The following is a 13,892-nucleotide window of genomic DNA, read 5'->3' as shown; positions in this document are numbered from 1 at the left end:
CCCTACACTGATGGGAAAGCACCTTTCCTTGTGCGGCTCTGCCTGCAGGAAGTGAAGTTACAACCTTGTCTTCAGTAATTGCTTTTCTGAGCATAACATCAATATCCTTTACAGGGTATCCTTGCAGAGGTTGAAGAGCAAAGGGCATCCTGGCACTTCAGGGTGCCTAGAGAAGGAATGAAACTTGAGTGGGGAACTGCAGAAAGATGCAATCTTGTGGCTAAAGTTTTTAAATACTGACTTGTAGAACCAGGTTTTACCCCTCTCTCTTCCCTGCACTGCTTGAAGGTTGTAGAATAAATGACTTAAACCGCTTCTGACAGTCTGTGTCACCTAACAGATCATGACTTTTGTTAGTCTAACCCAAAAGCTTGTGGTCTGACTGACAAAAGTATTTAGTACTCACAATTTTAATCAATAAGCATTGTGCTTTGAATATAGCAAAATGCTACAAATCCTAAATATTCTGAAAATCAAGCTTTGAATGTCTTAAATAAGACACTTAAAATTGGTGGTCTCTGATGATTTTTAATCATCGTGTACACTCCTTCATCAGGATGCCAACTTATGCTAAATAGATCTTTCATTCCTATAATGATGTATTATAAATAGGGACTAGAAGCCTATTGAATTATGCAGAGCACTATAAAAGGTATAAAAAAGGTGCTGTAGCTGCCATCTGCATGTAAGCCATATTTAAACCTATTTTCCTTAGTTCAGATTAAAAAGGTACACTGATGCTAACAGTCCTGTTTGTTGCATTGCTAAAACATCCAAGTACCTAGAGAGGTTTTCTATGCCATGTGCTTCTAATGTTAATTCCTGACAACATCGTAGGACAATTAACTAAACTTGAAGCAGATAGTACTTTGCTTAACAAAATGTGCACTAATGAACGTGTTCCTCTTTCAGGAAGTTGCAAAGAAGTGAAACAATACCTTAACCAAGAAAAAAACGTGTTTCATATAAAAAAATCACTCAGCCTTCCCTCATAAATAACTGATCTTCTCTTTTTTTATTGAAGAAGAAGACTATGATGAGCCTCCACAGTGTAAGGCGGGCCAAGACATTGTGCTGCAGTCACCTGTGGACTGGGTGCTTTTGGATGGCCGAGAAAGTTCCGATGACCATGGAATTGTGCACTATGAGTGGACACTGCTGCAGGGCGACTCATCGGTTGAAATGCAGGTACGTGTGCAGTCCCCCTCATGGCCAGTCACTTCCAGACTGTTGTGTTCAAGTTTTAAATGTACAGCTAAAAATATTAAATATATTCAAATCTGTCTACCAGGCACCAGAATTAGGATGCCTGTACAACTTGAACATTTATTTCACAGAAATGTAGAGCAGCCCAGGTTGGAAGGGACCTCAAAAGATCATCTGGTCCAACTGTTTGTGGGACAAGGAGCCTCAGTGAGATTATCTTATCTGTCCAGTCACATCTTGAAGACCTCAAGTGAAGGAGGTCCCTGGGGAGTTTGTACCAGTGATTATTTCTAGTGGCTTACACAGTTAATCTCTATCCTGGATGGCATGGGACAGCCAGCAGCAAACAAGTAGATGATAATACTCTACTGTATTTGAGCTCTGCTTTGTTTGTACTCACTGCACCTGTTTTTCAGCTTCTGTCACCCCAGTTAGAGACCCCTCAGTAATTCACTTACTAAAAATAATAAGGGATTTTCACCAACAGTCTCCTGTCAGTGCTTATGGAGAAGGTACAAAGAAATGTGTGATGTAGACCTTATGAGATATTTTATCCATACATTTTCTGCTGCACTTTGGTTTCAATTTAAAATTAACAATCAAGAGAGGGATTCTTCATCTTAGCCTTCTTAGTGAATGCCCTAAGATCAGCAGAAAAATAAAGGAAAAATGTCTCAAATCCACAGGCTCTACTCATAGTTTGTTCACAGCCCACAATATCCAGGGCACACTGGGAACTCCACCTAGAGCAGGAAGAATATCTAAAGGTGAGAGAGTGTGAACCAAAATGAAACTTTAAGAATAGTTGCTAGATATCATCTGGATAAAATGAACACTTCATTATCAAAGACTTGTTAATCTAACCCCTTGCAACATTATTTTCTTTAAAGAGCAATTAAATACTTTCAAATTAATCTGTGATTTAGTAACATAGAGTAAGACAAAAATAAAAATTTTAATAAAAATTTAAAGTTTATATTTTTGATATTACTCAAAATCACTCCATAAAATAGAGACAAGTCTTTTGTCCATTTAAACTTGCAAAATTCTCATTAACCTTGGTGGCTTCTGTGTATTTGTTAACAGAAAATGAATTTGACACACATTTATGCTTAAATAAATACTTTTCCATTGAGTTCAAATGAGCTGGGATTTCTCCTACAGATAGGTACCTTGGTGATTAGCCGTCATAATTTAAATTTTAGAGTTGAATTAATAACTGTGATTTTTTTTCATGCATTCTTCAGTTGATGTCTTTAGTGCTTTGGTTACTGCCCTGAAGTTACTGGATTTCGTGTCATTTATTCTTTGAGAATAATGCATGAATCCATAGCTACAAGGAGAATGGGAGTGTGTTTAAGTAGGATAAAAGGCAGCTGTTGCATTGCTCTTATGTACCAAAGAATAAATAGAAGGCAGAGGAGGGGGAAGGACTACTATAAAGAGATCTTATCATATTGTAGAAGGAAGAGGGTTTTTTTCTATTGTCACTGATTATTGCTTTTTAGATAGTTTGCTTCTCTGATTGCTACCCCCACGCTGTAGCTGCACAGCTCCTGGACGCTTAAGGACAGTAAGGGGTTGGGTTTTTTTAAAAATGCTGATTATCTGTTTTGAGCCAAAGTTTCTGTGAAAGCACATACAGGCCAGCATTCTTCAGGGCAGCATGAAGACAAAAAGGAAAGCGCAGAGATCACTGGGAGGAGTGGTGGTGAATTGAGAAGTCAGTGGCATTTCCCTGGCTCTGCCCTGGGAAGGGACTTGGACTCCATGGCTCATGAGTTTTAAATACCACATTTCCTCTCCCAGCAATCATAGTGAACAACAGCAGGTGTTTTCTAGAGCATAATAATTTCTTTAATACACTAAAGAATAAAATTCTAAGGGGTCATACGCTCCATCAGGAAGATCAACAGTCTGATCAGATAACTGAGTGCATTTATGTAAATAGAAAAGGAAAGAAATTTCAGTTAGGAAGTTTTTTCACAGAGAGAAAAAATGTATTTTATTAGTACACTCTTCTATAATGGTAGGTCTAGGATTCTATGACCATATTAATAAAAAATTCATGTTCTCTTTCAGGCATGAAAAGTCATTTCTGTGGATCCATATATATTGTCTACAGACTAACTTGATAAAGAGCAAAAGGCCATTATTTTACTGCCTATCCTCTAAAATTACATTTCTAATTACTCAAAAATTGAGTTAAATGTATGTGTCTATTGGTTCTCCAGTGCTGAGATCCACAGCTCCAGCTAACTGAATGTATCATGAAAAACACTACCTAAATGTTGTGTGGGTTTTTTTTTACAAATGGATGTAAAAAAAGAGATGAAATGTAACATGCTGAAATACATGCTTGAGTAGGCTGGCTAGACCACAGAGAAGTATTTAATCTGCATGGATGGATGGATGGATCCATTGTGCCAGTATGTTTTTTTTACTGTGTGTCTTTACTCAGGTCCCACAACCAGGAACACTGAAACTGTCCCACATTCAGGAAGGTGGGTATATTTTCCAGCTAATGGTGACAGACACTGCAGGTCAGCGGAGCTCTGACAACGTCTCTGTGACCGTTCTGCCCATGGTTCATTCTGCAGCAGGTGAGAAAATGACGGGAGCTGTTGCCTCTGTGACAACCAGGGTATGGTATTCAGAGCAGAGCAAGGGTCTTGATAGAGGCAAAAATGTTAGTCTCCATTTCCAGTGTTTTATTTTGCCATTGTTCATTACATAATGACATCTCTTTCAGCTTTGAATCGCTCTTTCAAAGTGAGGAAACAAGCGAGCATCACTTGCCTGTCGGAGCAATAATACTTCCAGGCACTGAGTATTTGTCCTAATATTGCTAATAAACATGCAGGGTTGGAAAGGTGAGATACTGCCACAGGTATCAGGTGCATTGTAACAGTCAGATGGTGTGGGCAACATGACAGGGCTTGTGCTATAGGGAAGACCCAGTTAAAATTATTTAATAGTATGTTTGAGGCAGACTAATAATAATACTGACCTGCATCTGTAGTCTAAAAGTTGGCATGGTTTTATGTTTTAATGCATTTAAGTTTTTCTGTCTGATGGTTGCCATTGAAGCCATATGCTACTGGGGAAACAAACTGGAACTGAGCCATCATTTTTAAGCTCTGAGCTTCAGAAACATGTAAAAAGCATAAAAGCTAGAAAGTAGGTTAGATTTCAGTGGCTGTCAGTCCTGCTCTTAATGTTATAACTTCTAATTACATTGTAATTAAGAAGTTGCAAGTGCAGATCTGCTGCTCTGGCTCAAAGTAAAAGTTAAATGGAGTTAACACCATGTTCAGCAGAACCAGTGAAAATCTTGCTCTGCACCAGCACAATATCTCTATGTGAGAGGGTAGTCACTGTGGCAGTAAGCTGGTATTACAAAAAAATCTGTTTAATAATGCCTGTGTTCCAGTAATGGATGATAGAGTTGTGTTCATTAATGTTTAATTCAGTTGAAGCAGCCAGAGAAGTTTGCTGGTTTGTTTATTTGCTGCTGTAGGTGTCTGGGGTATCTTTTGTATGGAGCACATAGGGGATTTGCTGTTTTTTAAATTTTTCTAATTCCCCAGCTACGTTAGCAATTCAAGTGCTACTGCTATAGTTAAACCAGTCCCTGATGCCTTAATACATGCAAGATCCGTGCTGTTACTAGTGCTGAAGTTAAGGAGAGGCATTTTCAGATTTTAGGAGTTTTAAAAAGTTGTCTGCATTCCTGGCATCCTTCCCTTAGTGTGGTGCAGCGTTTGGTACACAGCAGGATAACAGCCAAAGGCTGTGACTCCCTTATGCAAATCAGTTTGCTCATACGACGCTAATCAAGCACTGAACTTGATAGTGCTTTACAAAGTGATGAACTACATTGGAAAGACAAAAGCACAGATGTAAACACTTGATAATTACAGGATCAGAATGGGTTTCAGGAAAGCTTTGAGTATGCAAAATGGAACATCCAGGGATACTCTCCATTTCCAGGGGAAACTAAATGTTAAAGCATGCAGCACAGTCAGTTCTTTCTGGAGAAAGTCATTTGTGAGAACATGACCTAGTCCTGTTCTGGTCTGTACAGTATCGAAGTCACTGGATTGCTGATGTCAATAAATGATGAGCATTCTTTTAAGTATTTTAATTAGGTTGCAGAAAACATGCCATAAAAGATCCCATATAGTCCATATGTGTTCATGTTAAACAACATATTGTCAGAAATACAGGATGGATATGTAGTAGGAATTACGTGTTGGAGGTATGCAGTTACAGCCACAGAGATTTCATTCATTTATTTATTTTCAGGACTGTCCTGCATCTTTTAAGCCTAGGAAGATCTCCTTTCAGCTTAGGCCAGCAGAATTCAAAGCACTGTAAGGGTGCTGCACAAGGTGTAAGGTGCAACAGCCTCCAGGCTGAGTATTCCTGTAGTAAAGAGATTGCCAGGCAAGTGAGGAAGGTGCCAGGAACAGCTGTTGCCTGTATTTGCTTCCGTGTCGGTATGACATCACACAGCTGAGTCTGGATTTTCTCCCTTGTTCATGTTGCTTCTTGACATAGCGTGGTTTTGCTTTTTCCTCAGTGCTGCAGATTTTAGTCACTGACTCAGTATTTACTACTTGGATTTCTCTTTTGGTAATTTGGGAATTTTTTCTCAACAGCCTGTGTTGGGGTTTGCTCTCGCTACCAGTTTATCTGCGATGATGGCTGCTGCATTGACATCACGTTTGCATGTGATGGTGTGAGACAGTGTCCTGATGGATCAGATGAGACTTTCTGCCAGAATCGTAAGTGTGCCAGGGCACAGTGGCACAGTGGATTGTGAAAGTAACCACAGCCTCAATAACCAAAGGGGGATGATACCGCTTCAGTGGCCTCTCTCCCTGTGAGCAAGCAGAATTTGCACATCGGAAGGTTTAATATCCACATACAGCAGGTGCTCAGAAATTTTCTTCAAAGCATATTAAAACTGTCAAGGGTCCCTAAGTGACAGGTTTTGTGTTCAGCAGTTAAAAGATTGGTTTTTCACTTGTATGATGATTCTGGAAACAAGGACTAGAACCATGGTGTCTATCTGAAAGAGTGGCTTTTTTTGTACCTTCGCAGTGATGTTAGACACCTTGCATGAATCTGAAACACTGTGGGCATGCAGGGGAACCAGTTGGATCACCATCACGCTGTTTGCTTTCATTAGCCATCCCTCAGCATGTGCCCATGCTCAGCTAAGTGAGCAAAAACCATCAGAAGGTGAATGGGCACAATGGCCAACCACTCTTTCATTATATTTTAGTTGCTGGAGTTCACTGTAGGGATCATGACTGTACTCTTGCGAGCAGTTGTTAGGAATCTGTGACTCACATTTCATCATATGTGTGAACCTGAGGAAGTTGTTTACTCCACTTCAAGGCCCATATTGGAGAGTTTTCCTTAATAACTCTTCCATTCCCTTCAACGTTGTACAAAAATTTTTGTTTCTGTTCGCAGTCAGCTCGGGTCGGAAAACGGTGACACATGCAGCTCTTGGCACTACCCAGCAAAGGACTGCAGGACTGGCTGAAAACACAGAGGAAAACTCTGCAGAGAACACCCTGAAAGCCACTGCCAGAAATCAACCACTTCTCTCAGTGGATGCAGACGTGTCTAACCAATCGCTTTCTCAGGGACCAAAGAAACAAATCAGTGGATTTGTGCCAGGTAAGAATTGAATCAGTTTCAATAAATCATTCTCCTTAAAGAAAGGAAGTGTCTTGCACCTTAAATTTAATTTAATTGTCTTTTGGTGCCTGGCTAAGAGGAAAAAAATTGAAATGTAAAAAAATACAAAAGAAACCTGTAATAATGAAGTTCTGAGTTGTTTTTCATTTATTATTGTCAGTCTGTTTTTTAGTAGGTGCAAAAAGAAATTTAAAATGTAGGAATGCTAGGGAAGTAATACAGTCTAAGGAACAAAATGTGCAGTGAACTAAATACAAATTCTGCCACAGGTTCAGCTGTGTAGGCTGATGTATTAAGGCTCTTTAAATCTGTAGGGGAGTACTTCAGAAGAACGTAATAAAGTACTGTTCAACCTGGGTGAGAGTAATTGCTTTTCTCCTGGTGCTAAGTATTACTTCTTTTTTTATTTTTCTCCTGAACGAACATCTTTACTATTATGGGCCTTTTTTTTTTTTTTTATGAACTCAGTCTCCAGGGCAGGAGAAGTCTTTGATCACTACAGAAAAGTCTCAGGCTCTGGTAACAAGCTACCTCAGGTGTCCATGTACCGGTCCCCAGTATTGCTCTGCACAGTAGCTGCAAGCCTGTAGTGAGCCATCGTGTGATGTTACAGGCAGAGCCCCAGCCCTGCCCTTGGTAAAGCTCCAGAAGCTGCAATGAAATTGATGTGCCTTCCGAGGTTCATGCTGATGAATTACAATAATCTGAAATGTCAATTATATGAAAGCAAAACTGTGTGCACAGAGCCTAAAATCAGTACAAACCCCCCCCCTTTTATTTCTTCATGGTTTTGACTGATTCATGTGCCCCAAGACACAGCTATTTATAACCAGCTTTATTTTCCAGTTACAACAGAGCAGTGCTCAGTGCCCTCTGCTGCTGACTCTGGAAAAGGGCACTGCCCTGGTTGGCACCTGAACGTTCCTTCAAGTGCTTTTACTTCATCTGTGGAGTGCTGGGGGAGTGAAAACTCTGCAAAGGGAACACTGTGAACACTCTGCAAAGGGAGTGAAAACAATGTTCTTAAGAATTTGATGGCCCCGAATGAATGTGTAGCAACTGACAGCAAAATCCTGTCTCAAATTGTTTTCCCTCTTTCTGGAAGTATAGATGACCTCAGTGCTCCTCACTGGAGTGACTAAAATTCTGAAGTCTGCTTCAAACCCTTCTCACTCAGATAGTCCTGAGTGACACCTGATATGGGGCCACCCAAAGTAAACATCAAACTTCCAAAGGGCTTTGCAGGCTCCAGTGGAAAGTCAGCTGCTAAGTCGGTCTCAAAAATCATTTGGCTTGTGAATCCAGATGTAAAACCAGAACTGAGGTCACCACCTTTAGCAACTGATAATCAGGGGTTATAACTGGAATTGCAATGTAAAAGCACTTTTGCATAATCATTTTCTCTGTTTACCCGTTGTACAGTAACTTACTTGCCCCAGTTTTGCTCTAAAGGTAGTGTTTTGCACAGCAGTAGACAAGCAAAGAAAAAGATTCTTATAAAACTAAAAAAGTGTGATGGGGCTCCAGTGATTAGTGTACTACCAGTACCTGTTGTAATCTTCTAATTTTCAACAGGCAAGATTTAAAGCTGCTTTAATTCTTTTGGGTTTAATATCGCTCTTTTGACAAGGCTCAGTCAAAATTTAACTTTAGATGCTTAATAATTTCCCTGTGGAATAGAAGGATCCAGTCTTTACTGACCCAGGAGCCCAATACTTTTAACCAAAAAAAGCAGCAAAGAGCTCAGCGAGGTTTAAAATTGCCTACGGATCAATTCCAGGTAGGGTGCATGGGCTGGGACATGAAGGGGTACGAGGTACTTGCTAATAAGTACATGGGTCCAAAGGGCAGCTGCCAAACCTGCTCTGCCAAAACACGCTCTGAGCTGCCGTCTTCTCCTGCAGATACTTAAACTTCCTGGGAGTCCCATACTGTGTGGTAGTGATTCACGGAGGTCCAGACAGGCTCACTGGCAAGCACCACAGTCTTTATGGAGTCGAGGAGACAGGCATCTAACCTATTCCTAAAAATCCACTCAGATCCATTGATTAGACTTCCCTCCACCACTGCCATCTCAAGGAGGTTGAGAACAAATCTAATAATTATGTGATACAAAAATGAGAGGCACAGAAATGCTGGAGCAGCTCCATGAAGCTCATCTGGAAATGTGTCCAGGAGGGCAATAATTGCTAGATGCATTTTTGAGGAGAGGTAAGCAGTGCTGAGCAGAAATCATACCAGCAGCCTCAAAACTTCAGCAATTCCACTGGCAGAAATCCTGTTCTGGAAGGGACTGTCTGCTGCTGCTGATGCCAAGGTAGAACCTCTGCTTCTGAGTCACTGTAAAAGTCTTTGTTGGACCAAGGCAATCATGTTCTTGTTGGCCTGAAGCTGACATTGCAAACATCCAGGCTTCTTACATACTACTTTACATAAATTTTGAAAATAAGCTTTAGTGGTTTTAATGTCACTGGTGAAAAGCTGTCTACTTTAGGTACATATTAGGGGATATGGCCTTACAGTGGCAGCACAGGTTCTAGCTTTTTACTTGCGAGTGCTCCATTCAGGGCTACATTTTTCTTAATTCTCAGCTGACAGTTTCAGATCATCATGGAAATACAATCCAGGGAGGAAAACGTGATGCTCTGAAATCCAGTGACTTCAAGGTAGAGTAAGTGAAGGTTTTACCTTACTGGAGACAGCATGTGGCACATTCCAGCTGGCTGCTAGACTTGATGCTTGATACAGGAACTTTCAGTTGATTTTTAAAGAAGAAAAGTTTTTCCCAAGACGTTGCAGGACTGGGGAGTTGCTTTGTTTTCTTTTTTTACATTTGTTTTTTTATAAGTGGTGGCTAAAGTACCAGTAAAAGCATGTCCCTTCTGCTGCTTACCTCTCCATAAACAGCTTTCATCTTTGAGAATTCAATAAAGGGTCTAATAAAGAGACCTCCTTGTCAAGTACTACCATATTTATCTTTTCTCCTTGTCTCCTAAGGAGCTGGGCTAAGTTGTAATGTTTTGGACTGTGAGATAGTTCCTGGTAGCAGATATATGAGCTTTCTGCCTGTGAGGGTGATACTAGGTGAACTTTTTTCCAGAATCCATTTTCTCTTAATAGTTTCTCTGTTCCAAATTTTCTTTAACCTTCGTTACAGTGGTCCTTCATGCTTAGCTCTGACTTGATACAAACTTTCTAAGGATTTACACTAAAGTATGAAAATGCTCAAGTCCAAGTTAAGGACGGTTTAAAACTTCTGCCTGGCCTAACAGGGAATCTGTTCACAGTAAAGAGGAAAAAACCACAACCAACCAACAAAAAAAAAACCCCAGAAATCACTGATTGTTGACAACGGATAAATCTTGTTCTGCACTCCTACCTTTTCAATGGGCTTCCTCTACAGCAGGGCAAGTCCAGAGGAACACCAAGTGCAACTTAGAGATAAACCACTCAGACACTCATGGCACTTGTGTCTTCTGCAACAGACTCATTGTTTACCTTGGCCCAAGCTGAAAGGCCAAACATTTTCTTTCAAAGTTGGGAGTGGATGGAGGAAGAGGCATGTAATGTCAATAAAGGAGTCCTTTCTCTCTCTGCAGATATGTTTCCGTGGCAAAGTAATCCAGACTGCATGTCCTGCAAAGGCCAGCGCAGCATTTCTGCATGGCTGCCTCCAAATAGCCCCAGAGTCCTTCTCCAGGGAAGTTCTTAAGCCCAGCTGCATATTCTGGCACTGCTGCACTTGCAGATGACTATAGAAAACACACAGTAGCAGCACCGCACTCTGCAGTGAGCACTGGGCTGGTTTCTAAGGAGCAGTGGCCAGTAGCAAACACGGTCATGCAGACAGGTTGAATTCACGAGCAGCCTGAAGATTTGCACTCCCCAGCACAGCCAACCCAAGTGTATAAATCACCATAACAGCTTTGCATTCCCCTGGCACAGGGTCTCTGCCTCTCCCAGGATGCCTGTGCCAGCTGTTGTGCAGTGCTGTTCAGGGCTGGGATTACAACATTTGACTGAGTACCCAAGCCTTAGTCATGTTTTTACTGCGGAGGCACCCACAGCAGTAGCCATAACCTAGATCTGTAATTTAGGGTAATTGGAAAGGGCTGCAAATTGCAATTTCCTCAAAACAGACTAGAAAATCAAGAGAAAGTGAAAATCAAATTAAACCCATGTAATATGCTTTATGCCAGGCTCCTAAACTTTGGGGAAATTGCTCTTTGTGTTCTAGAGATAACAGATAAGATATTGAGCAGCATTGACTCTGATAGTCTCTCCAATCATGTAAGAACAGCCACAAGTCCTAACAAAACCCTACAAGCTTTATTGAAGGGATTCTATTCTTCTACCCTTGCAAAAATTTCCAACTAAACTTCTCTCAATATTTGCCAAATGTCTTCACAAGCAGTTGATTTTAATATTTCCTTAAATGGCAGGGGAACAAATTTCTAAACAGGCATTTAGATGCAGGCTGGAGCAGCTCAAAAAGAGTTGATGTCTTTTGGGTATTTCCACAACAAAGACAAATATTTGTTTAATTTAATTCAGGAAGAACAGAAGCAGAAAACAGCTGCTCGTTTTGGTGTCAGTTACATTGAGGTGGTCTTGCACAGCTCTGGTACCATACAGATATTTTAAAGCCAGTACATTCACTCTTAGGATTTTTTTCAAGCTCACTTTACATGCCAGGACAACATCAGGAGCCCAACGAGAAGAAGGCCACAGCTTGTTTCTACAGCATTCCCTGCAGATGAAGTTCGTGTTTATGCACCCCCAGACAAAATGGCAGGGCAGTAAAGCCAGAGCCTGGGAGGCTGCGTTCTGCCTTAGAGTGGGGACATTAGCCTGGACCTCATGACAGTACCAATGAAACAATCCAAGCTTTAATCAGCAGTTGTGTGCATTTGCTGCTGCCACTGCCAGGGACACCTTCTGCGGCTCTTCAGAGCTGGTGGTGGTGTGTGGGCCTTACACATAGTGCACGTTCCAAGCTAATTGACTTAAACACTTCCTTGACACCCACCACTATATGTAATTCCAATTACAACATTTCACATTCATATTCTAAAGATCTTGTAGCATAGTGTGTTTCTGTTAGCTCTGTCACAGTTCTAAAGGCTGCCAGTGAATACATCACAGCACAGTCAAAATGCCCTTGCTTTTGGTTTAGATGCATTGTGGTTTGGAATGCAAAACTGAATTTACATTTTAGCTTTAATTTCACATTATTTCAAAAATGCAAGTTACACAGTTGAAGTCAGAAGTTCTTAAGCTGTTCTTTTGTTTGTTTTTCCCTGTAATTTAAGCGCTTCACATTATTTAATTCTGGTGTCCTGTGGATAAGACTTCCTGAGTCACTGAACTGCAGTATTCATTTATTTTGCTTGATTATGTGCAGATAACAGTTCCTCAGGGAAAAGAACAGATGATAAAAATGGGGATGGCATAATGGTGCCAAAGAGAGAACAGCTTGGAAGTGGTCGTCCAGTCCCAGAAACAGGTAAGACCAACCATGTGAATTCATTTTGGATTACATCAGCTTTTCAGTCAGGTGCTATAGATACAGATAAAATGGTCAAGAACTGAATAATGTACTTATATATTCTGAACTGTCCCTAAGATGATCATACAGTTTAGTTTCATAGCATGACTTGTTCCAATTACTAACATCTAAGTGACAGACTAGCTGTATTTTTTAAGAACAATTTCAGGTTTTCTCTGCCAGCATCTCACTGTGTTAAATAAAATGTAATTTCTCTTAACCTCATTGTAGGTGCTGTGTTACCCTTAGCCTTAGGCTTGGCAATCACTGCTTTGCTGCTACTTATGGTTGCTTGCAGACTGCGCTTAGTGAAACAGAAGCTTAAGAAAGCTCGACCCATTACATCTGAAGAGTCCGATTACCTCATCAATGGGATGTATCTCTAAATATTGGATTTGGGTCAGTTGTTTTCTCCCCTTTCTCCTGTGTCCATGAATCTCTGCCTCTATAAAAGGACCAAAATCCTTAGTTAATTTTCAAATGTAGAAGAAGCCTGCAAGATGAAGAACGTACGCTTTCGCTTTGGTGATAATACAAAACGTGGGTACATGTCCTTGCTCAGAAAACAAGAAGTGTTCAGGCTCTAGCGAGTAGCTCCAGTTCATTGTTGTGCAGAAGACACTGCAGGGTGGAGAGGCCCCAAACTGGATGTGGGGTGCCCTTGCCCTCCCCACAGCAGCTGTGATCTCAGCCATGGCCAAGCATGCCCCAGGGCCAGGGCACTGGAGCAGCCAAGGCCCCGCAGCCCAGCTGTGCTGGCTGAGGCATGGGGGGAAGCCTGGGCCACCTTGCTGTTCTCAGTGCTGCCACCACTGTGGGGACCGGGATGCTCCAGCCAATGCATTCCTTGTGTTGTGTTCTTTCCACCTGATGCACTGGGAGCATTTTCATTAAAAAAATGTGTCTTGCTTTGTTAATTAAACGTAATTGCTATCTAAGTGCCAGCTTTTGCAAAGAAAATTGGGATTTAAGGAAAAAGCATCTTCTTTTCACTCAGTTTAAACCTCTGTGCTGATAGCAGAGAGCCATGCTTGCTAAATGCTGAAATGAAAAAATGCAACTCCTCAGTGGATGAGCTTGGACTTCCAGTGCTCAACAGCAGTCGTGTACTGCTGCCCAAAGAAGCTGTGGATGCCCGGTCACTGGCAGTGTTCAAGGCCAGGCTGGATGGAGCCCTGAGCAACCTGGTCTAGTGGAAGGTGTCCCTGCCCATGGCTGCGGGGCTGGAGCTAAATGATCCCTAAGGTCCTTTCCAACCTGAACCCCTCTATGATTCCATGTACAATCCCAGGGCTGTGTCTCTCTCCAGAGCTCAGGGCTTGTTCAGCCTTTTCCACGCCCAGCCCGCCACCCTCCCACAGCGTGAGAACGCAGCACACAGCAGTTTCTACCCGAGATTCCGGAGTGTAGGATTCCTGCT

General features: G+C 41.5%; 1 protein-coding gene across 1 annotated transcript; it reads left to right on the top strand.

Annotated features, from left to right (window-relative positions):
* The first annotated feature begins 1,006 nt into the window (after nt 1-1,006).
* Nucleotides 1,007-13,886, top strand: LRP11 (LDL receptor related protein 11). Its single transcript, XM_008637874.2, has 6 exons — nt 1,007-1,188; nt 3,668-3,809; nt 5,871-5,996; nt 6,694-6,903; nt 12,329-12,430; nt 12,704-13,886. The coding sequence occupies exons 1-6, from the start codon at nt 1,183-1,185 to the stop codon at nt 12,856-12,858; spliced, it is 741 nt and encodes a 246-aa protein (XP_008636096.1). The 5' UTR covers nt 1,007-1,182; the 3' UTR covers nt 12,859-13,886.
* The last annotated feature ends 6 nt before the right edge of the window (nt 13,887-13,892 follow it).

This window comes from Corvus brachyrhynchos, unplaced genomic scaffold, assembly GCF_000691975.1.
Source record: "Corvus brachyrhynchos isolate BGI_N302 unplaced genomic scaffold, ASM69197v1 scaffold14, whole genome shotgun sequence".
In the NCBI taxonomy this organism is placed as follows: domain Eukaryota; kingdom Metazoa; phylum Chordata; class Aves; order Passeriformes; family Corvidae; genus Corvus; species Corvus brachyrhynchos.
Note: the sequence above shows the minus strand (reverse complement) of the source record. Positions and strands in the feature narration are given on the sequence as shown.